This window comes from Equus przewalskii, chromosome 4 (genome assembly GCF_037783145.1).
Source record: "Equus przewalskii isolate Varuska chromosome 4, EquPr2, whole genome shotgun sequence".
Taxonomy (NCBI): domain Eukaryota; kingdom Metazoa; phylum Chordata; class Mammalia; order Perissodactyla; family Equidae; genus Equus; species Equus przewalskii.
The window spans coordinates 102,559,009-102,583,721 of record NC_091834.1 but is presented as its reverse complement, the minus strand read 5'-3'; the positions used below and the strand labels follow the sequence as shown (position 1 = coordinate 102,583,721).

Below are 24,713 nucleotides of genomic sequence, written 5' to 3'. Positions count from 1 at the left end.
TTTGATGTCTGCTTTTAGGGGAGTCTGCCATCTGCCTAGTAATAATGACTTCAGCTCGTTAGTCACCCGTGAGTTAGGGCTGCGCTGTGCAGATTCCAGTAAATAAGAGAACAGACACCCGGCGAGGCAGTCAGAGCACAGCCAGCCCCATCGTCTGCAGGCAGCGCCCGCAATTACCCCACCGCAGTGTCGGGGGGGCCAACTTGGTGGGGGTCCTGGCAGCCCAGGTTGGGTAGAGCAGCGGGCTGCAGAGTTGGGGGTCCGCGCTCTCTCCCAGTGCGTTCCTCCTTTTCTTTTGGGTCTAGGGCGCCTGTGGTTTGGGAGCTCCTAGGACAGGGTTTCACTGCTTTTGGAGAGAGAACCAGACACAGAATCATGAGCTAAGGAGAGAGATGAAGCACCAAGCCTCAGAAAGCTCTGTGGGGCTGGTTCTTTTCCCATAATCCAAACAGCTCATGTTTTTTGACCTTAAATACAGACATTCTCCTTGATGTGCAAGCTGCATTGACTGAGTCACATTCGGAGTCATACTTTCACGACCGGAAGTAAAACTGGGGCTGACCCTTGTGGGCATTTGGGGTGTTCTGGGACTTCCAAGGTGGAAGGGAGACCTGTGTTGGGGAAAAGATCCTAAGGAAACAATCAGAATGCTCCCCTGGAGTCACTGAGTGTGGGGACAGTGCACAACACTCCAATTAACCAGGGCCAGCACCAGAATCTTCCATGAGCCATGTTGGGTGCAGGACTCTCTTGGGAAGAAAAAGAGATGACAAAACATGAGGTCTCATGCCTTAAGGCAAAAAGGCTCCCTCCAGATGAGACCCTGGGACACTTCCCGCCACTCTGCCCTGCCTGCAGCTCTGGGGCTGGTGGAGGTGGAAGATCTTCCTTACACAGACCAGAGCCGTCCTACAGGTGGTACCTGCCCACCCAGTGCCTCTTAGCAGAGCCGGGAGACCTGTGAAGACATTTCGAGGAATATTTTCACCAATAAGGATCAGAAGGGTGATGTCTACTCATTGAAAAACTAAGTTAACTATAATCCTTTAACTGCCATTAGTACTACCTAATACTTCCCCACCCAGCTTTGGCAGGAAACAAGGTGGGTTTCCTGGGTAACGGAACCTCTCCCCTGAGAAGAGTACTTGACATCTCAGAAGCCAGGTGAGCTTTCCTATTTCAGACTCAGGACTGACCTGATAGGGAGTCTGCTTGTGTCCTTGGAGGGGTGTCCTTGGAGGGGTGTCTGCATTTTAGAAGAGAGCAGGAATTCGTGCTTTTGAGACCCAAAAGACAGAGAAGAAAGGGAAGCTTCCAGTACCCAGACGCTGGCCAGAGAGCATGGCACGGCCCCTGCACAGACCCCCAAACACACGGGCAGGGTGGCAACCACTCCTTTGGAGTGAGGCCAGTCTGGCTCCTGCCACGAGTGCCACGGGCGTCCCGATGCCCCTGCTGCTGACCCTGTACCCACTTGGGGCTGGGTGGCGGTGGAAGAGGCTGGACTGGGCTGGGGATTCGTCCTTTCTGAACGGGTTGTCCACTCGGATTCCCAGAGCTTTCTGGCCCCTGGTGGGATTCGCCCTTCATGTTAGGCCAAGACCCAAGCCAGGCATTCACCCAGAACCGGCCAGGCCTGGCTCAGAGCTTGCTGCAGGCATCTGTCACCACCCACTCGCTCTGAGTCATCCACACTTATCTGCTCAAATCACAGAGCCTTGAAATGCGCTTACCAGTTGGTCTTCCAACACAAATCCGGGGGAAACACTGGAAAGAAGGATGGGTCCTGGAGATGGAGAGGAGGTGCATGCTCCCGTCAGTCCTGGGGGTCAGGTAAGGGGGCTTTGAGGCCCTGCTCAGGGGACTGGGAACCCCTCTTTTCCAAGTCCCTCGGGAGAGTCTCAGGACACTCCTCCAGGCTATGCCTGACCCCTTGGTGGTCTTACTGGCAGCTGTTTGACAGCTCGTCCCAGAAGGACATGCTCTTCCTCCCGGCTGCCCGGAGAGAGGGCACCGGGCCTTGGCTGCTGCACTTGCAAGCTTCATCCCTGAGGAGAGACCGCGCCGCCAAGCCTGGGAGAGGAGGGAGGGTCACTCTTGCCTGTTTGGTTTTCCTCTTCACCTCTCCCTCCTTCCCCAGTCCCTGCTTGGGAGAGGAGCACCTCTTCCCTCCACTGTCTCGTAAGTGGGGAGGAAAGACTTCAGCCAGTGAACCAGAGCCCCAAGTGTTTCTCCAAGTGTGGCCTATTTCACCTGCACCGGCGTCTCCCAGGGGCTTCTTAAAATGGACCTTCCTGGGTCCCATCCCAACGCACTGAATGGGAATCTTCTGGGTTCTCAGCAGTGTCTCATATGCACTGAGGACTGGCTTTGCAGGAGAGAAGAATTTGTCCTTAGAGTGCATTGAACTGGAGTCAGCCTTTTCCCCTCTGCTCATTTACCTAAAAAGAAGACTCTATACCTTCTTGCCCAAGGTCAAACTAGGCATCAAGTCCAGCAGTTTCCCCTCAAATCATCTTTCTCTAATTTCACTGATGGAAAAAGATAAGGAAATGATTGTGCTGTTGAGAAAAAAATAAAAATTCAGAGAGTATTTTTCAGTAATCTCAAATGCCTAGGTACTCTGGTTAATCCAGGGTCTCGACTGGGAGCTGCCAGCCCTACCTTGTCTGGAATGCTGCCGGAAAACTGCAGTGCTGTTGCATGCACTTAACAGTGAAATAAACCTGACGTTGCCTAGCCTCTGACAGTGGAGGCTCCTTAGGGTCTCAGGACCACCCCTTTGACAGAATCTGGAGTGCCAACGAGGGAGGATGTAGGGTTGAGATAAGCTAGCTGTGGTCGACGTTCTTCATCACATTCATATCCACCATGTTCTTGGTGCTCGGTGATCCCTGCACTTGCTAGGTGGCTGGAGGGAAAGGGGCGGTTTATGGAGAGGTGGTGGGGGATCACGGCCTCAGCCCCTGAGTGCCGCTAGGCTTCCCCTTCCCCACCCCTAGGGCCTTCCTTTATGTCTAGGGCCCCCACTCCAGTCCTCCCCGGACTGGCCTCACCCAAGCACTTTTTCTGTCTGACCATCTCCACCCCATCCGCATTTCTCTCTTCTCTCTCCTAGGCCTTCAGGGCCTCTTCTGAGATCAGCTAATCCAATAACCTACCGATTCAGAGAAGGGGTGTGTTTAATGAGTTCTCTCTCCCAGTAATCTTTTAAATATTGCCTTGACCCAAGTAAGGGGCCTTTGGATCGGTAATTTAAGCACCTCTGTAGGTTTGTGACATCTCACACTGTTGGGGATTTATCTTTGGGAGAAATTGGGCTTTTGGTATCCAACATATCTTTCCTCCTAGATCTGTAGCAACTGTGCATCTAACCTGGGTTCTGGAAGGTGAAACACTGGCCTTTCGGATCCCGGGTGGGGAAGAAGGGGCAGACGTGCCCTCTCTGACAGGTGTAACAGGGTGATCCGGCACCGAGAAGGCAACTGAAGCCAGAGACTTTTGCTAGAGAATAAAGGATAGTTATCATGCACAGCACAGCTGCTTCTTGAAGGTTCCACTCCCACTGAGTGAAAAAGCACATTCCGTATTCCAGGGCTGATGACATGGACATCTGCTCCGTGTTCTGTAGATTGCTGGTTTTTCTTTCTTCTCCCCTATGGGTACAGGGATGGGTGGTGGTTGACCAGTCACTTTTTGGTCGGCTTCACTGACATAATTTACAGACAATAAAATTCACCAATTTTAAGTATACACTTAGACAGGTTGTGATAAATGGACGGTCATGTGACCACCACCACAATCTTGATATGGGACATTTCCATCACCCCAAAAGGTCCCTGTGTCCCTTTGCAATCTGTCCCCTCCTCCAGCCCTGTCTTGAGACTGAGGGCGGGTCTGTGTCTTTCCTGTGAATGCCCTGTATCCAGCACCATTCCAGACACACGGTGGCTACTTAACAGAGTTTGAGTGAATAAATTCATCAGTGGCTCTAACATATTTTTTAAATCCCCCCAAGATTCCTGGTTCCTTCTATTCATCCTGAGTTTTGAAAGATTGTCTAACAAGCATTTGTTAATAAATAATTTTTGCATTTAGTCCTTCCTGATGCCAGCCTTCTGATCAGCGCTAGATAGTCAGTGTTACAGAGTTGAAATTCCAGCTAAAAGCGGAGACTGGCTGTCCTCATTGCTTATGCAGTCACGAGCAAGTGTGCAGTTTCCTTTCCACTTTTCCAAAGACTGGCAACACTGCAAGAGCATTCACTGCTATTTTTGTTATCTCCCACCCTACACCAGAAGTCCCCAACCTGCATCACCCCCCGCCTTATTTTGTTTTTCATTTTTTTTGGAATAAATGAGGAAGTCAGCCCTTGAGCAGTTTAGGAGCTCACCTGGAGAACACCCCAAAGGCTTTCTCAGTTTTAGGGACTTTTCCTTGTCCCTAACTTTGTCACTAAGGGTTCAGAGTCCCTCCATCCTCCTCTTTACCTGTAAGTTTGGGATGGATCTTGGCAGGTTTGAAGGTTTAGTGGAATCTGCTTCTTTCTAATGGAAGCTCTGAGAGATGATTCTATGGCTCAACTCTGGGCTTGCCCCTAAATGGTGGCATCTCGCCCATAAAGTCAGTCAAGTATCTTGAAGTAACAGTTAGCGTTTTCCCAGTGATCGTCATGCCTCACTGTAATCTCTTGATGTGTTAGCTCAGATGTTTTAGGTGTTCATCTGTATATGTTCGCTCATAATCTGATAGGCACTCCTATGATTCCCATTTTAGAGATTAGAAAACTGAGACACAGAGAAATTAAGTAACTGTCACAAGATTACATCCCTTTCTGCTACATCACATCTCTTGCTACAGCACAGACTAACCCAAAACTTAGAAACATGAGTTGGGATCATTACGGGTCTCAGGGTTGCCTGGCTCAGCCCAGCACTTCTCACCTGGGTTCCTCCTATGCTGTCAGTCAGATGGTGGCTGAGGCCGGAGTTCTCAGGCTTCTTTACCCTGCGTCCGGCGCCTGGGCTGGTGGCACAGCTCCGTCTCTGTGCTGCCTCTCTGTGTCGCTAGCTTGAGCTTCCCCGTGGCATGGTGGTCTCAGGGCCGTGGGATTCTTAACACGTGGCTGGTTTCTCCCAGGAAAGATTTCAAGAGATCCAGGAGGAAGTCTCACCACCTAACTCGGAAGTCACACGGTGTCACTTCTGCTATGTTTCTGTTGACCTCAACAGCCCAAACTTGAGGGATGGAAGAAAGACTCAACTTCTCAATGGGAGACATGAAGACATGAATGGTGGCCTTCTTGGCAGCAAACTACCACACAGCCAACGTGCACACTGTACTTTAGGCCACCTCACCAGTGGCCTGCGGACTGTGACCGTGAGCCGTGCCGAGGAGCTACACATCATGGGCGGGTTGGATGGACACACTGTAAAACAGATTTCCTCAAGTTCTATTCTATTTTATTAAGAACGACAACAAAGCCTGTTTGGACTGAATTGATTTCAGGACCTGGGTCCTACCTGCAGTTGCAGAAACACTGTCCCACGCAGTCCTTACTCTGTGCTGTGATGGCACACCGAAGATTAGATAAACAGGTGCAGATGTAGGTTACACAGATACCATTTCTCACTGATCCAGCAAAATCCAGAAGTTTGGCAGCGTCATGTATTGGTGAGGTTGTGGGGGAAACAGATCCGGTCCTGCCCCACAGTTAGGAGAGCAAAACGGTCCCGTTCCGAGGAGGACATGTTCCAGCATCTGTCAGAAATTGTAAATGCGTTGCCTTCTGAGCGGCGGTCATACTTCTGGGAACGTGTCCTGGAAATATGAAGATGGACAAAATTCTCATCGCAGGAACTGGTTAAACTAGAATGTTCCATACAAGGGAATAGGCCGCAGATATTCAAAGAATCCCAATGTGCTGATATTGCAAGATCTCCCAGATAGGTAAAGCAATAAGCAAGGTGTGGAGCAGAATATATAATATGACAGGATCCCTTTGTAGGAGAAAGAGGGAAAATACTCGATGTATGCATTTGCAAAAAGTAACTCTAACTGGATTTGCAACTACAAGTTCTTACTTTGGGGGCACAGCGTGGATGGGGATGAGGGTGGAAGAAGCCAACGTCCAATTATATGTTGTTTTGTTTTGGCTTTTGAATCCTATGAATTTACTTCTTATCCACGTACTCAAAAAAATTAGTTGGATGACATAGCTGTTGCCCTCAGAGTGCGCACAATCTCCAGTCACGTGTTGCTTAACGATGGGGACACGTTCTGAGAAACGCATCGTTAAGCGATTTCATCATCGTGTGAACGTCCTAGTGTGTCCTTACACAAACTAGGTGGCACAGTCTACCACACATCTAGGCCATATGGTACTAATTTACGGGACCCCTGTCATAGATGCAGGCCGTCGTCGGTGTCGTTATGTGGCGCATGACTGTATATGGAGATAAAATTTATATATAAATGGTGAATGGACAAGTCTTGAGTGAGTTTATTTTAAACTCCCAAGTATTAAAAGGCACTGGAGTGAGGGATCATTTCCAACTGGACTCGTTAGAAAAGGCTTCGTAAACTTGTGGGACTGTAGCTAGTTCTTGAAGGGTGAGTAGGCGATACGGGGATAAGAAAAAGGGGAGGTCAGTCCCAATAGGAGAACGTGGCGTCAGCCAGCGCTCCTTCTCAAACTGTGTGACGCAGGAGGTGAAAGAACTTTCTGGCCCTGACAGCGGATCCTTAAACTCCAATGTGAGAACCCCTGATGTAAAATTCCACTCAATCAAAAGATTTTCAATTGTCAATTGTCACGGTAGAGGAATTCTGCCTTCCTAAGTGCTACCTTTAAAATCGTTTGTACATAATAACCTTGAACTTGTGGGGGTCGGGAGCCCCCAATCTGAAGATGGGGAGGGATGGAGGGTGTGCTGTGTGACAGCTCACAGGCAGAAGAGTGTGGCAGGAGAAAGCAGAGGGTGAGATCAGGCTGTGTCCTAGGAGGAGTCAAATGCCAGGCAAGGGGTGTGGCCACTTCTCGCACAGGCGGAGGGACCTCGGAGGGTTTCAGTCAGCGGTAATTCTTTCCTCCAAGCGAGGCACACAGACGGTCAAGGGAGAAGCGGCCTACGCGATCCTTTCATTCTGTCCTTCAACCATGAAAATGGGGTAGTGTGCACACCAAGAGGGGACCACGTGGGCAGCTGGGAGTGTCCCTGGCAGCTCCGGTTCCTCCCCCACCGCCTGTGGGGTTTCCCTTTCTTCTCCATGGACCTCCCCAAGGATGTGCTCCTCTCCCAGATCAGTGTAGGACAGACCTTTGGGAAATGTCCGGCACCTGGATGGTCAGAGTCTGCTCACTTCGGGCACAAGGACCTAGGACGTAAAGCTCTATGTTTCCAAGTAGGGGGAGGTGTCCCCAGGACCTCGTAGGCTCAAAGGGCAAAGATACATGGTCCAGAGGCTTCCAGGACACGCTGATGGTGACCAGGAGTGAGAACGAGAGGGCTGTCGTTGCCAAGGGACAGACAGTCCCAAGGGGTCCTCTGGCTCTAGGAATATCCCCACAGGACCTGACCCAGAATCTTCTGTGCTTTTTCAGTGAGAAAGAAAGGTCCCAAACCACTGTAGCAGGGAGTAGATGAGAAATGCCGAGGACACCCTCAGGGAGCTGTTTCTTCCTAGCCCCATCCTAGCCCAAATGGAGGCCCAGGGACACATCCTGCACACAAGGACATCTCGGTGACAGGTCCTCCTAGGAGATGATGACTTTTAACCCAATCCCTAGGATATGAGAAGCAGCCTTTTTTTTCCCCTTCCCTGAAAAAACAAAACCACAAACAACCTCTGTGTTTTGTACCAGACTCCCTGCTGGAGCAGCAGCTGATCCAGAAGTTTCTGCTCTTCTGGTGACTTTGGCCTCGTGTCCAGCATTTTTCTCCCTTCCCCTCCTTATATAATGAGCCCGTCTGGAATGGAATGGGTTTGTTGGCCACAAAAAAAGAAACATAAAAAATTTAAAAACATAGCAAATTCCCTGTTTGGATTCATTAGTGCTGTGGTTTGTAGCCATGGGTCCCCGACCAGGAACCCCAAGCTACTCTGTGCCCACTCTCTCTCCAGCTGGGCCCTGAGACTTGTACCCTCTTCTGAGGCTGCCTCGTGACTCTGGCCAGCACCCGCTTCCATCTGGAGTGGGAAGGCCAGAGCCCTCAATACGTGGTCCACACTGGCCAGCTTGGCTGAGAGATTGGGTCCGGGTTCTCAGACTTTCCTCCCGGCCCTCTTGCTGCCCGACCCCGGCTGGTTCTTTCACCTCTGGACTTTTTTATCTTCTCTGCCTGAAGGCCAAGCCCTGGACAAAATGCCCTCAGCCTCAAGACCCTGAATCTGGGTGTGGGTGTTGCACCTGCTTCCCTGTGTTCTGGAAGGATGGGGAGCCGTGGACACGCAATAAAGTGACCGCTCCAGCCTCTGTCCCCAGGTGGACTGATGACCACAGGCCTTTTGGGGGAGCTTCAGTCAGGCCCCTCAGGTAGACTGTAGGCTCCCTTCTGTCTCCTGTAGTAACGACAAAGGGTAGATGGGTGAACACAGTATGAGGGGTAATTGGGTGGCCGTCTCTAGCTGTTTGTGGTTATTACTGGTTTTTCTTTTAGTTAATTGACTTTTTGGGGGGCAGTTTTAGATTTATAAACAATTGAGCAGAAAGTGCAGAGAGTCCCAATATATGGCCTTCCCCTACCCACCAGTATCCTCTGTTGTTAATGTCTTGTGTTAGTTGGTACATTTGTTACAATTGATGAGCCTGTATGAACACATTATTGTGAACTGAAGTCCACAGTTTATGTGTTGTACATTCTATGGGCTTTGACAAATGTGTAGTGACGTGTACCCACCATGACAGTATCAGAGTAGTCTCACTGCCCTAAAACCCCCGGCCCCTGCCTAGGAGCCTCTCTCCCCTCAACCCCTGGCAGCTGTGACTTACTGCCGCCTCTGGGGCCTGACTCCAGGGTGCACCTACCAGGGGCAGTGTGACCATCCTGGCTGTGGGGCCTAACCTGGGCACATGGAAAGGAGTCCTGTCATCTTGGTGCTGGGAGGAGGGATGGCCTAGAACATAATGGAGATGGGAAGTGAGTTTCTAACTGACACAGTGAGTGGGGGCAGGAATCTGTTCCCAGGCCTACCACAGAGAGGGCATAGGCTCAGTTCGGCTTCCTTTTCAACAACAGGAGCTAAATTAGTAAAAAGGACCAAAGAATAAATTTTTAAAAAGAGCTAGCCACTTGACCATTTTGAGTGTCAATAACCTGCCCTGTGGGGACTCTGGCCAAGCATGGGGTCCCCGGAAGCTTCAGTGGCCACCGGGCTCTGTAGGAGGGCATGAGGTGCTCCCGGTGCATCCCTCTTCTACCTGAGAACTCCGATTTCCCACACGGAGTGCCCAACCTGGCCCTCGGCAGGTCCTGCCCTGGAAGGAAGGGGAAGTGGGCAGACACCGTCTCTTGGACCCGCTGGTCTCTAGTACCTGCTGCACTAGACCTTAGTAGGAAGCACCTGGAGCCCCACTATGCAGAGCGCCCATCATCCTTCAATTGGCAGTAGGACACTAAGGTTTCTGTGGTTCTGGAAGGTTCTCAGAGCAGCTGCTTACCCTCATGGCCATGATCACAAGCGTGGAGGGTTCCTGGGAAGTAACAAATTCACATAAAGCTGACGAATGTCAAAGAAAGGCCATTTGGAACAAGAGCTTTGTCACTGGATGCCAAGAAGCCAACAGAACATACATTAGAGGATGGCCTTGTATACTAATTTCCATTGACATGTACTGTGCAACCAGCCCTGTACTGGGGGCCTCCATCAGCACTGTGCCTCTGTAAGATAGTTGTTGTTACCATCTTACATGATGGAGACATAAGCTAGAAAGAGCATGGTGTGATAGAAAGAGAACTTGGCTAGAAGTTGCAACAGCAGGATTTGGTTCTGGCTGGGTCACAGCTCTGCTACGTGGCTTTGAGCAACTCGCTCGAATCTCTCTGGACATCTGTTACCACACCTGGAATAGAAAGGGATTGATTTTGAAGATTTTTTCCAACTGTAACATCCTATGATTGTGTGATTCCATGGGTTTAGGCATCAGGAGACCAGGAGGTCTGCACCTGGGCCCGGTGGGCACAGGTACTGACAGGTAGCACTCTGGCTAGGTGGTTACCCCCAAGGGTATAACTACTGTTGTGGGTCTAGGGGTGACCTGGGGCTGCTGGGCTTGGCAGGAGCCAACTGCCCACAGTGGGTCAGAGCAGCGGTGCCCACTGCTCAGAGGGCAAGGGGAGGGAGAGATGGGGTCGGAGGAGCAGCTAAGGAATTGCCCACCTCCCCATGACAGCGAAGAGACGTGATTCTCTCTCTCTTACTCCATGCATATTTCTGGGTACAAAGGACAAAGAGAGGTCAGAGGGCTTCAGCCAGGACGGAGGAGAACAGGTGGTGCTCATCATTCTCCACGCTCGTGACATCTTGAGGGACAGAGGGTCAGCTCCTCTCTGCTCCCTGAAATCTCCGTGTACTGCTTCGTCGTTCATCCAGTGCAGAATCGTTCGGACTGTTTTGTCCACAACGCAGTGAGATGTGCACTTGTGTATGCTTGTGTGAAAAATTGAAACAAAAATTTTGTGAAACAGTGAGATGCGTCCTTATTTTATTCTAATTCACATTTTAGTGGTTGTGTAATCCTCTAAATCGACTTCATGATCCACCGGTAGGTTAGGACTTTTGGTTTGAAAAGTGTGGCCAAATGCTGGTGGAGCAGCCAGCTCCCCCAGGGTGACGTGAGGGTGAGCGAGCCGAGGAAGGCAGCTCTCCTCCCTGTGCTCGGTGCAGGAGACACCTGCTTCTCAAGACCCCAGTGTTTGCTGCTTCAGTCCATAACGTGCTGGCACAGAGAGCAGATGGAAGACACAGGTGGGGATGGAAGAAGCCTTGGGCACCTGTGGAAAGGGTTTGGGAACACTCCTTTGGTATATGGGTTTATAAATATGGACATTTGATATTCTGAAAATTCTGAGCGGAAACCATTGCAGACTTCAGCTCTTGGGCCGAGTCCCAGAGCCACAGTGGGTGGGTGGCTGGGAGCAGAAATGAGGTCTCCAAGCCCTGGCTCTGGGACAAGATCCTCCTGCGTAGGGGAGGGTGTGTCTTGGAGCCAGCCCACAGCGCTGTGACCTTATAAAAATGTTCCCTGGGTGCCCAATTTTATTCTAATTTGTGGTGTTCCCTCCTGCAGTTTGTCTTCAAGCATAGACCCAAACCGCCTGTTTTTTCCCTGCGGTGCCAGCACTGCCTGTGGGACATTGGGCAGGGCAGGTGGGGAGGCCAGCTGTCTAAGGCCACGAGTCTGACCATGGCCATTGGGTCTGTGGGGAACACCCAGCAGCACCTCCATTCTCCCTCGTGGTTGGTTTTTTCCTTCATGAAGAGGACATTCAAGTGTGGGAGCCCCAATGACCAGAGTCGTCCAGCTGGCCAGGCAGTGTGGGGCACCCTCAGAGGGTTCAACACCAAGACTACCAGTCTTGGTTGGTGGTTTGGCATTTTATTTGTGGGTAAATTAACCCTCTCCAGAAACCCAGACTTGGTCTTTTCAGACCCTATCTTAAGGTTTGTCTTAGTAAAATTGTAGAATGTCAGAGTTGAAAACAACCCTAGAAATTAAGGGCCATCTGTCCTCTCACAGATGGCTCACTCAGTCTGTCCTTGCCTTCAGAAGGCCTAAGTGACCCAAGATGTCCCACTAGGACGTCATGCCCTTGTCATAAGGTCCTTGTGTTTACTGCCCTCTGAGCTGCCCTCTGTCATTTATACTTTACTGTGAATGAGCACATTAGCACCTTTGCCAGTATTCATTTTGTTTGGGAAAGACAAACTTTCATTTGAGTCCGGCCGAGTGCCTGGTGCTGAGGAGGAGTGAGTCACTCAGGTGAATAAGACGTGGTCCTTGCTGTCAACTGACTGCGGGTGGTCAGAGGGAGAAAGGCCTTAGTTATCACACGGATGCCGGGCAGAAACTCATGTGACACTTACCAACAAGTGACGTAAGAGTGACTGCCCCCGTTCACAAGCGAGGCTCCAAGAAATGTGGCCATACTGTGACTGTGGGACTTTTCTAAGCCTGCTGTTCTCCTTTATGTACTGGAAACGTTCTTCCATGACAGTGAAAATGGGCCTGTTGAGGCTGGTTCCTGTTTTTCACTGAGCAAGCCCATATGGACGACCTTTCACATCCATCTGTATCCTCTCATCCAGTCATTTCCTTTGGGGATTTTGCGTGGCCCTTGGCAAAGTCGAGGCTCTGCTGTCTGTGCAGAGGCCCCTGCCAACCGAGTGGGCCCCACTCACCTTCCCGGGGCAGCTGAGAGCCCGTAAACTGCCATCTTCCTGCCCCTAGACTCTCGTCCAAGGTCAGCGCAGGGGGAGGAGGTCCAGGACTCCATGTCAGTTGGGGTTCTCCTAAGAAACTGAACCAAGAGGCGAGAGAGAGAGAGATCCTATATGAATCTGTAATATACATATATGAATATTAATATGTAATATTAGTATACAGGGCTGGCCTGGTGGCGCACCAGTTAAGTTCACACTCTCTGCTTCAGCAACCAGGGGTTCGCTGGTTCAGATCCCAGGCGCGGACCTATGCACTGCTTACAGAGCCATGCTGTGGTAGGCATCCTACATATAAAATGGAGGAAGATGGGCACAGATGTTAGCTCAGGGCCAATCTTCCTCAGCGAAAACAGGAGGATTGGCAGCAGATGATAGCTCAGGGCTAATCTCCTCAAAAAATAAATAAATAAAGGGAAAAAATTTTTAAATTAATATCCATATATGTTATATATCCTTAATGTATATTATTACGTTGCTAATATGTTAAGTATACATAATGTATAATTAGCATATAAATACATTATTATATAATATATACGTATTAAGGGATTTGTTTTAAGGAATTGGCTCATGCATTTGTGGGGCTAGCAAGTCCTACATCCATGGGCAGGCCAGCAAGTAGAAACTCAGGCAGGAGTTGATGCTGAGGTCTGGAGGCAGAAGCTCCCTCTTCTGTAACATCTCCCTCCTTCCGCCACCTGGCTTGGGTCTAAAGTCCCGCCTGTGGAGATTTGGATTGTTCTGGATTGAGGCAGCGACACGCAACAAGGCTGTGCCTGTTGAAGGGAGCTGGAAGACGCCTGTTGGTGGTCTGTGCGGAGAGGGCTGCAGTAGACCGTGGGCTTGGCTCCTCCCTGTGTCTCCTGGGCCCTCCCTAGGCACTTGCCGCCCTCCTCACTGACCGTCAGCTGACCCAGACCCCCTGTAGCCTCCACCACCCTGGCCCTCCCACTCCCTTCTGGGGGGAACTCGGGCTGGAAGAAGACGAGAAGCTGGGTTGATTAAAGTTCCTAACCCTGAGGGGTTAACAGAGGCTGGACTCAACCTGGCCTGGGGACATCTGCCTTCTTTTTTTTAAGGAACATTAGCCCTGAGCTAACTGCTGCCAATCCTCCTCTTTTTGCTGAGGAAGACTGGCCATGAGCTAACGTCCATGCCCATCTTCCTCTACTTTATGCATGGGACGCCTGCCACAGCATGGCTTGCCAAGTGGTGCCATGTCCATACCCGGGATCCAAACTGGTAAACCCCGGGCCGCCAAGAAGCAGAACGTGCACACTTAACTGCTGCACCACCGGGCCTGCCCCGGGACATTTGCCTTTGAGAGGTCACTTGGGGGGCCTGAGCTAGGATGGGCTTGAGAGAGGGCCCTGGGAATTGGATCAGGGGCCCTCAGGCCCCCCAGAGTGCAGGTCCCTGGAGGCCAGGGCCGAGGCCCCTTCGCTCTGCACCACATTCTCCACTGCAAAGCCAGGAGACCGCGGGCACCTTCCAAGCTTCCCTGTAGCTCTGGTCAAGCAGAGGCTGCCTAAGGCGGGCAGGGCCCAGCTGCCTTTTAGCAAGACGAGAGCAGAGTCTCGAGGGGGAGCCCACACCTCGTAATCCCTCTTCAGAGCTGCATCCACCGGTTACTCCTCCTCCCGTCTTTCTGCTTGGGAGACGGATGGGGACCGCTCTCTAATGGTGAGAGTCTCTGCAGAACCTTCTCAACCTGATTCCAGGCCTACGTGAAGCGTGAGAGACGGTCATCAGGCACCCTTGGCCGTGGGCCATCTGAGCCACCTGTGGGAATCAGTGGGACCACCAGGTGGACAGGAGGCGGGGAAGGTGGCCGCAGGAGGGAAAAACAATGGTTTTCTTTTCTTTTTTACGTCAAGAAGTCTCTCAGATGGCAGTCAGAAACCATGATGCCATCATGGTTTCTGCGGAATTCATGAGACGTCCGGAGCTTCTCCGAGAGTTAAGCTTAGGCTTTCTGTGACGTGGCCGCGTCCCTCCCCCGGTGCCCAGCTCCAGTGGTCCAGGTTAGCTCTTGTTTGTTGGAGGCGGTTATAGAACGTGGATGGTCATCAGAGGCTCCGTTTGACTGGGCTCTGGTCCCCCCTGCCCCCTGGTACCAAGAACCATCCGTTTGGCGGTTTTGAGAGATTGAGTCACGCCAGGCAGTCGGGGGACACCTCATTTGTGCCCCCACCTGAGGGGCTCGCAAGGCCCACACCTCAGGAGGCGACCTTCCAGCCACGAGGTGCAGACGAGGTGAATCGTGCGAGCAGTTCACCTGAGTTCGTGACAGGGCGGAGAGGAGGCGGGTGGGGACCTGAGTGACCCGGTACCTGTGGTTCTGAGGACCTGGCTTTTCCAGAATCGCCCGGTGCCTGCCTCTGCGGGGACGTACCTGCAGTTGTCCTGACGACCCAGGTGCTGAAGCTTGAGAGACCTTAGAGATTGAGGAGCCAGAGGCTAGCCCTTAAGAAGCGGGTGGAGACGCGCGTTAAGGCAGCCAGATGCGCCGGCGTCCCCGCCTCACCGGTGAGGGGTCCCTGAGGAAACGGGCCGCCCTCGCCCGCTGCTGTGGCCCCTGCTCACGGAGACCCTGCCCAAAGCCCTGAGCTTCGAGAGCAGTGGGGATTATCTGGTAGTTTGAGAAAAGGAGAAAATTACTTTTGTGACTAATCACAGAAGATGAGAAGATGCAGTTTATTCTCAACAGCAGTCCTCTGTCAAAATGCTCCTGGTCCACCTGCTGTCGAGTTCCACAGGTGAAAACAGAATGTGTGGGCTAAACGGCATCTTCCAAATTATCGAGTCAAACCCTCTCATCTGACAGACGGGAACCTGCGTTCAGACGAGCCCGGGATCCCCCAGATGGTAACCCATGGAGCCGGGCTGGAGCTCGGCCTCCCAGCTCTGTCTTGTGAACGGCCGTGTTCCTGCCTGCAGGGGATGCTGGACAGTGTGTGCCTAGACAGGACACTCGGGCAGCTGTTCCGCAGCCCAGAGTAGCTCCAGGTGTGGCTGGCGCTGTGTGTCCTCGGGTCTGCTCAGCGAGAGCAGAGAATGAAAACCATCCTAGATGTGTTCCTTCCTCGGTAGGAATCAAACCCCTGTTAACTTCACAGGAATGTTCTGTCGTGACCCTGACATTTAAGACCCCTCGTTGGCCCTCAGGTGCAGCCGGGGCCCTAACGCTGGCAGCCGTTCTGTTTGTCCCGTATGTGACTTTCCTCAGCCCTCTTTCTGGGGTGTCCCAGCTGCGTCAACAAAGGAGTTCTGTGAGACAAAGCATCAGAGATGCAGAAAGGGCAGAACTCTAGCTCATCCATACACGCTCACTTAGCACCTCCCGTCGAGGGTAAAGCAAGAGTAAAATAGCCCCCGTCCTTCAAGAACTCACAAGTCAGTTGGCTGTAGACAGTATAAAGTTCATTCTCTTATGGAGAAATGTTGGGATAAGTGGTGGGGGTGGGGCCTAGGGGAGCTGTAAATAAGACCCCGAACTATACAGAGCGTAGACATGCCAGAAGGTGCAGTGATTGCATTTGGTACTGGATACTTGATACTTTTCTGTTCTTTGCAGCATCAGCGTGAATGCCTTTCAGTTAAGAAGTAAACCTTAGGATTAAGTTCGGTGTACTCTGCTTTGGCAGCCCAGGTTTGGTTCCCAAGCACTCGGACCTACACCACTCATCTGTCAGTGGCCATGCCCTGGCGGCAACCCTCAAACGAAAAAAAAAGAGCAAGAGGCCGGCCCAGTAGTGTAGTGTTTGAGTTCACATGATCCACTTCTGAGGCCAAGGGTTTGCCAATTTGGATCCCAGGTGTGGACCTATACACTGCTTGTTAATCCATGCTGTGGCAGGTGTTCCACATATAAAATAGAGGAAGATGGGCACAGATGTTCGCTCAGGGCCAATCTTCCTCAGCAAAAAGAGGAGGATTGGCGGTGGATGTTAGCACAGGGCTAATCTTCCTCAAAAAAAAAAAAAAAGGTAGACCTTAAAGAGAAAGTTAGTATGGTAAGCTGCCTTGGGAATGAATCATTGAGCTGTACAAATCCTCATCCATTCTTCCTCTTCCCCTGAGGTCTCACTGTGCCAACGATACTCGTTTTGTGTGGAAGAGCTCTATATTTTCACAGCCTCTGACACCAAGTTGGTTTTTGTTGCTGGCGCTGAGCCACCCCAAGGAGGTGGTGGAATTTAATAGAAAGAGGCTGAGCTGGGAGTGGGTGGACCTTGGTTATAGGCCCTGCTTGCTAGTGTCTGGTTGTCTGGCCTTGGGCAAGTGGCTTAACCTCTCTGACCCTCAGTATCTTCATCTATAGCCTGGGATGATACCACTTGCCTTTCCTGCTTGTATGGGCTGCTCTAAGGACCAAATGAGGCAACGTTTGGAAGATTTAAGAAGGACATACCAATGGCAGATTAATGACAGTGCTGTTGCTGATACTTTACTTTTTTGTGGTAGACTTTTGGCTTTTGCCTGAATTTCTGAATAAGAATAGGGACGGGGACTAAAGGAACTACTTTTTAGGTCAGCTCACATCTCGGGAATTTTCTCAAACCTGGGGCTTTTCTCTTTTGTCCTGATGCTTTCTTGGCAGGTGACTTTATCAGCCCAAATCCTGAAAATTCCCTTTCCCCAAAGACCCTGCTACTCATCTCCAGAGTGTGTGGTCAAGGTGCAACACAGAGTGTGTGCAGCTGATGGCAACCCCAGACCATGAAGCTATCTCTGGGCAGAAACCAGGTCTGAAACTTTTCTTGGCGCTTCAATATTCCCAGTGAAACGCCCGCCGAGCACCCAGGAAGGGCCTGACTGGCTGGTGGCGGAATGAGGAAGTCCAGGGATGGGGCGAGGAGTGGACAAGGTGGTGAGGAACGCATGAAGCTCTGGTGGGAGTTTAAAATTTAGAAATTGCATAACAGGGTGAGTTCCGGGAGCCTGGGCCTTCTGGAACATCAGCTGGGCTCAGAGACGGGTCCCAGTGGCTCTGCCAGCTGAGTCTCGTGGCCACAGCTGCAGTTAGCTTGCCCACCCCTGGCCTCCAAGGTGCGCGCTATTTCTTGGTAAGCTCTGGGAGCCGAGAGGTGAGATTAGAATCATGGACTGTGGAATGTGGGCTGGAGGAGCCTTCCAGCAAGGCCACTGCTCTGGCCAAGGAACTTCCCTGTAGGGATGCTTGACTGAGCACGCGCCAGTGCCGAGCCCCGGGCCTGGCAGGGTTCGGTAGGTTTGCTACCTTCCTGAGCTCTCTCTGGTGGGAAACAGCTGCACGGGACCTGCTGCAGCTCCGTCCTGGTGGCCGGGGGGCGGCAGGCGGCCTGTGACAGGAGCCAGCCCGCTTCCCACTCTCGGCTCTTCGGGGCAGTCTGGGCCTGAGTCATTCACCATGTGGGCCTCGGTTGCTGGAGCGTGATGGTTCCATGAGGAACAAATGAGTGTTTGTGAAAAGACCTTCGTGCGTGGAGACCGCCGTGCTGAGCAAATGTTAGAGGGTGATGATTATTTGAAACCAGAGAGGAATGTTCTCATTAAACTGGGAGATCAGCGCCCACACCCAGTTCCTCCTCACTCCTCAGTGACCTGCAGCAGGGGGGGCCTGCCGTCTGCCAGTCCATCGGCACAGTCGCCGCATCCCCCCACGCTTGCTGCTGGGGGAAGGGGTGCTTTGTCCAGGAGCTGATCCAAGCCCTTTTGCACACCTGCTGCACCCCGGGCAGATGCAGGCACAGAACAGCAAGATGAATAGCTTTCCCCTTGCCCTGGATGGATTCAAAGTCTACTTAGAGCAATAGACTGATAAATGATCCCGATAGAGTGTGTAAGTCTGTAATGAAGGTACTGTGGGAACACAGATCAGAGAAGAATTAATTCCGCCTGAGGGTGGTCCGGGCCAGAGAGAATATTTGAATTGGGCTTTTCATGACAATAGGAGTTCCCCCTGTGAACCGGGGTTGGGGGGCTGGGGGTGGAGGGCAGGAAGAGCTGCAAAGCCCAGAGGGAGGGAAGGGCTTGGAGCAGTTGGAGAACAGTCTCAGAGATGTTGGTATGCTTGTGTTACTTTGCTGGGGCCGTAACAAAGGACCACAGACTAGGGACCTTAAACCACGGGAATTTATTTTCTCACAGTTCTGGAGGCTGGAAGTCCAGGATCAAGGTGTTGGCAGGGTTGGTTTCTTCAGAGACTTCGTAGATGGTCTCTTCTCTCTGTGCCTTCATATTGTCTTCCTTCCGTGTCTGTGTCCTAATCTTCTCTTGTTATAAGGACACCAGCCTTATTGGATTAGGGCCTCACCCATATGACCTCTTCTCTTTTCTTTTCTTTTTTTGCTGAGGAAGATTAGCCCTAAGCTAACACCTATTGCCAATCTTCCTCCTTTTTGTTTGAGGAAGATTAGCCCTGAGCTAACATCTCTGCCAGTCTTCCTCCAGTTTATATGTGTGTTGCCATCACAGCAAGGCTGACAAGTGGTGTAGGTCCGCACCTGAGATCCAAACCCGGGCTGCCAAAGCAGAACATGCTGAACTTAACCACTACGCCATGGGGCTGGCCCACCATGGGACCTCATTTTACCTTAATTACCTCTTCAAAGACCTTTTTACCAAATGCAGTCACATTCTGCGGTACGGGGGTCTTAGAACTTCAACTTATGAATTTTGAGGGGGACACAATTCAACTCATAACACTATGTTTATAGCAGCATTAGTCACAATATTCAAACAGTGGAAGCCACCCAGTTGTCTCCTGATGGATGAATGGATAAAGACAATGTGGGCTATCCATACACTGGAACATTATTCAGCCTTGAAGAGGAAGGAGGTTCTGACCCACGCTACAACATGGATGAAGCTTGAGGACATTATGCTAAGTGAAATAAGTCAGTCACCAAAGGACAAATACCGTGTGATTGCACTCATATGAGGTCCCTAGAGTCGACAGATTCATAGACAGAAAGTAGAATGGAGGTGCCGGGGCTGGGGGTGGGGGAGTGGGGCATAGTTGAATGGGGACAGAGTTTCTGTTTGGGAAGATGAAAAGAGATCTGGAGGTTGGTTGCACAACCATGTGAATGTGCGTGACACTACTGAACTGTGCACTTAAAATAGTTAAGACGGTAAATTTTATGTTATGTGTATTTTACCACGATAAAAAAGGGAAAAAGAAAAAAAAAAAAAAGGTTGAGGATGTCGGTTCTCCTGTGCTCCGGGTTGAGGACTGCCCAGGTGGGGTTTCTGCCTGGGCTGTGGAGGGGTTTAGGCAGATACAGGAGAAAGGGGGAGCAGGGCTGGGGGTAAAATGATGCCTCCATTTTAGACGTGACGAGTCTGTGGCCAGCTACCCCGCCCCCAGACATTCCCCTCGGCCGCTGTGTCATCTGTCTTTACTGACTGTTTTGCCACAGCCACCAGCACCCCCCCCCCATGCGGCCCCTGTCATCTTTCTCAGGAAGGCGCACATCCTTGGACCACTTCCGCAAGGTCCCCCGTTTGTCATGAGATGAAGTCCTGCCCACTGGCCACTCCCGAAAGCACCGAGATGGGGCTCCCCCTCCGCTCCGGCTTTCCCCTGGGCTTTTTCCCTCCCTGCCCTTAGTCACGGGCTCCTCTCCCTTGCTGCTTTCCTGGGTGACAGGAGGGAGTGGTTTCACATTCTGGAAGGGAATGTAGGGGGTGGTCAGGATCTCTGAGGGGGGCTAGCGCGTCTCCACCCCATCCTTCTACCCTGTCATCTATGTCCCCCCTAGTGGTTGGTGTTTATAAGGAGGACTCAGGAAGGGGGTGATGATAACACAGGTGGAGCCATGTGCAGCCCCTGGACGAGGCCAGATGGGCACCTGAGGGCCACTGTCATTGACCACATGCTCTCTTCCTTCCTAGGACCTGAGTTCCTTTGCCATGCCGCTCCTGGATGGAGACCTGGAGAGTTCAGAAAAGCACTCTTCTCGTAAGGTAAGGCCACCTTTCTCCCAGCTTCTCATGGCTCACCCGAGGTGCCAAGGGGGCAGGACACCCTCAGCAAGACCCCAGACACACATCCACCTGTGCTCCCACCTGCACGTCCACCCGCACCCCCACCTGCACATCCATCCTCGCGCCTGGCTGTTGCTGAGCCCACGTGGGATGGCTCACCTCCTGTGGCCATGTCCCTCACACCTGCCCAGCTGTCCAATTTGACAGCCTCCTGGGCTTCACTCCTTTCTCTTCTCCCTCTGGGCCCCACTGTGGCCCGCCTGACTCCGCAAAGTGGGCAGGGGTAACGGAAAATCAACAATGAGTCAAGTGCCCGAGGCGCTAATTAGCACAGAGTGGAGGCTGAAAGCGTCAGTAACATCGAGGCTTGGAGGCCATTGGTGGCTTTCAGCTTGTCCTGTGGCACACGGGGCCTCCTTCTCCCGCCACGCCTCTCCTCTGCTTCACCTCGTTCTGCCCCCACCCTCGCCCCTTCCTGAGCCCCTCGTTCCCTTTCATCCTCCTTCTCACTTTTCCTTTCCTGTCTTTAGCCCACATCCTGCCCTCTCCCAGGCAGTCTGTCCTCCTTAGGAAGCGGTGTCTCACCAAGGCTGGTGGCTGTGTAGGGTCAGGCAGCCGAGAAGGAGTGCGCATCCCGTGAGGGCTGGGGTGGCCATGGCGAGGAAGGGGAGGTCAGGGCAGCCTGCTGTCGAGAGGGAGGGTGGGGCAGAGAGCTTGGTGGCAAGTCCCCTGTTACCCATGGCCCTGGTGGGAGGTGGCTTCAGGAAGGGGCCTAGCTATAGGGGTGCCGGGGAGCAGTGACCCGGAGCAGAGATGCAGAGCCACGCTGAAGTCTGGGGCCTGGAGCTGCGAGCTAGGGTGGGGGCAGGAGTTCCAAAGCTGGAAAAAGCTGGTCTAGTCACGAAGCATTTTGAATTGTACACAACTGAATCAACAAGTTGGCTCAGGCCTGTGGGGCTCGGTTGGCCTCAGCTCCCTGCCCTGAACGGGCAGCCTGATGAGCAGTTCCTGTGGCCCAGCCTGCAAATGTCTTCAGGCCCCATGTCCAGGGGGACTTGAGGGAGCCGGTGGGCGCAGGGCTGGGTCACCCTCCTGACAGGCTCAGGGTTCCCCAAGTGGTGGACTCTGTGCAGGCCTTTCTTTAAGCGAACACCTAAGAGGAATTGCAAATGCAGTAAACATACCTGACGAGGGCTGGGGCTTCACCTGGCCACCTCCCTCCAGCCCCCGATGGTGGCCCCCAGGGGATTCCAGAGTGAAGTCTTCCTCACAAATGAGTCGAGTCCTTTCTGGGGAGAAAAGGACCGCGAGGGTTCCTGCGCCCCCAGCGTGTCCTCAGGACGTTGCAGGACATCGTAATGATGCTGTTGGGAATGTGGACTCGCCCGCCTGTTGGTCTGGCTGGGAGAGGAGACCAGACTCCGCAGATGGCAGCGAATGTTCTGGACAGGCTGACAGCCCAGCGTGTGGCACAGACTGCAGGAGACAGAGGGCCAGAGCGCCTGGTTACCTGGGAGGGCAGTGGTCCCTCATCTTGTGGCCTCTGGAGACAGGGCCTCGATGGAGGCTGTTTGCGTGGTGAACAGTGGAGGCGGGGGGTGCTTGGGACCTCGTTGCCCGTGACCTTTCCTTGGCCTCCCCACTCCCGCCCCTGCCCTCCCGCAGAGCGCAGGCGTTAGTTACCTCCTCCTGACCTGGAACCTCGGCAGTTCTACTTTCCGTTAGATGCGATCTTGAATTATAGCGACATAGCCGGCCTTTTGATAGCAGTCAGGCGACTGTCCACCGAGAATAATTCCCAAACTGCCTTGGAAGGGCTTCCCTCCTCACCTGCCAAATTCCACTCAAAATGTAAGCACGCCCACGAAGGAGAGCGTGGTTTAGGTTGTCCCGACGTCTAGCCCTTTCTGAGGACGTGATGATGGGAGGCGAGAGAGAGGCAGTGAGAACAGGAAATAGGAGGGGGCGCTGCAGGAGCTGCTGCTGGACCCGAGGAGGGACAGCTGGGAACGGCAGAACAGAGGCAGTGCAGGGCGTGACACTCTGCCCCCAGGAGCCTTGGTGGATTTATGACATACCCCATGTGAGGGCGTCTGGATCACTTCCACTTCCACAAGCGTGGATGGGTGTGAACTTGCAACTGTGAAGTTGGATGTTAAAGATGTGATCACATTTCTTACTTTGGTGTAAACTAACTTAAATCTAACTCCACATCTCCCATCCCACCAGGTTGATGGGAAACGTTAATCTCCATCATTACTGAGACTTCCTTCCTAGACTTGTGTAAAGGTCCTGGGGTCTCATGCAGCACATACATTTATTTTTAAAATGAAGAAACTGGACTTCACAATGGTGAAAAGACTTTCCCGTGGTCACATCATGGCTTCATACTTGAGCCGGGTCCGAGTCCTGGTGGCTTGATGCTTAGCCCAGTATGTTGCCCTGCGTCTGGACACTTGGAACTGTGGCCAGTGGGACAGGCCATGCAGGGAAGCATCCTCAGCTGGACAGGTACCACATCAGTGTTTCCTGCCTGTCCTGGCGTGTCTCTGCATCTTTGCACCCTGTGACCAAGATCTCCGTCTCCTTAGGGAACTCTGTGTTCTTGGGTAGTGGTGACTGAAAATCTTGGCTGGCTGCCAAGCTAAGTATGAATTGGACACTTGGCATTCTAGGTGCCCACACAGCGTTAAGTGCATGGGCTACATCTGAACTTCCCATGATAGGTTTTCTTTACTTGAGGACACCAACCCAGCAGTCCCGAACATCATTTGATCCAGGGTTTCCCAGGTCTCCACCTCACCCCGCTGTCTGATGTCCCTCTCCCAGAGCTGGCAGCTCTTTGTCACGTAACACGTCTTCGTGCAGGAGCTTCTGGTCACTTTGACTGCACAGCTCTGGTGTGTGGCCCCCAGGCCAACATCTGGAGCAAGGTCAGTGCCAGTCAATATCTTCGGGATCGTTCAACACCATTGCAATCCCCGGGTCAGCCAGCATGGCCTGGCAGCTGGGGCAGTCTACGGAGTGCCCGGGCACCCCACCCCCCATAAATGACCAGGGGTTTTCCTGTCTGCATCCCGTGATCCTGGGACTGGGAGCTCATCATCTCTGTTCGTCTTTCCCGATGATTTACCTTCCATGTAACCCGGAATAAGACATTCTCTCTGAACCCTCTCCCCACTGGCAAACCTGGGGTGAAGCCAGTGCTCACCTCTCCATAGAAGCATTCAGTGAGCTTGTTTCTGTGGCAGACATAGGATGGGGCCTGGCACAGGGCACGTGCTCAAGGGAGGTCTGGGAATGCAGGTGTGACCTCAGGACAGCACAGCCACTTTAGGGCACCGTGAAGAGGTGCACGTGCATCCATGTACCTGAACCCTGGGATGTTGCACTTGGCTGGGCTTTAGACATGACGTGGGCTTTTCTGTCCAGGCTGGCTCTGTAGAAGAACTCTGCTCTCCGTGTTCCTCCTGGCTCCTCTCCCGAGAATACCAGTCCTTTCTGTCTGGACCACACACGGCCTCAGGCTGGAGCTGCCCTGCCATCAGCTCACTGGGCCCCTGAATGAGACTCCCTCGGCTCCGCATCCCAGCGCTCCCCCCACCTCCCCAGCGGGGGTCGGGCTCCAAGGGAAGGGCTCCCTGACCCAACGACCCTCATCTCGAGATTTCTTCTTACTCGGGCTCCTCTTCCTGGTGCCCTTCATCTGTGACCTTCGTCCATGTCCACATCCCTCAAGCTCCGAGGAGAGGCCCAATGTCCAGTTCTGTCAGTCACTTCTGAAGCTGGCCCTACTGGACTCTTCACTCATTGTCACATACCTGCAACCTTCTTCTTCTCTTTTCTGCATCCTTAAGACACAGCTAAGATCCGAGCACCACCAGCCTGGCCCTCACCTGAGCTGTCCTCTAGCAGCAGCGTGACAAATGGCCCTGTCTGCGGAGCTCTGCTGGGAGCAGACAGCTGGAGTATCCGCTCCCCGTTAGCTCCCGCAGAGCCGGGCACATGCTTGGGGGCCTCCGGGCCCCTTTTGTTCATCCAAACCCAGGGAATCATCCAATTACATTGATCAAAGTATTGTGTTATTGCGGCTTGCTAAAAGGCATTAAGGCATGAGTGAGGCCCTGTCCCTGGCAGCTCTGATTGGTGCCCGTCATCTGTGTCACCCACCCGCCCAGACTGGGGGAGGGAGAGGGCGTCCTCCACCCGCCGGCTCATTTTCTCATTGTCTGGGAGCAAGATTAGCTGGCGCGGTTCCCCGTGGCGAAGGCTGAGCCAGCCACAGCCACCGTTGT

At 52.6% G+C, this 24,713-nt stretch overlaps 1 protein-coding gene across 19 annotated transcripts in view; it reads left to right on the top strand.

Annotated features, from left to right (window-relative positions):
* PRKAG2 (protein kinase AMP-activated non-catalytic subunit gamma 2) overlaps window positions 1-24,713 on the top strand; it is a 279,715-nt gene that overhangs the window by 53,047 nt on the left and 201,955 nt on the right. For 16 of the 19 annotated variants that reach the window (XM_070616865.1, XM_070616864.1, XM_070616877.1 and 13 more), the window contains exon 2: window positions 20,326-20,397. In XM_070616865.1, the coding sequence (XP_070472966.1) occupies window positions 20,326-20,397 (72 nt within the window). Of the gene's footprint in view, window positions 1-1,710; window positions 1,834-20,325; window positions 20,398-24,713 lie in introns of those variants that run through there. The other 3 variants (XM_070616866.1, XM_070616867.1, XM_070616883.1) reach the window with 3 other exon arrangements.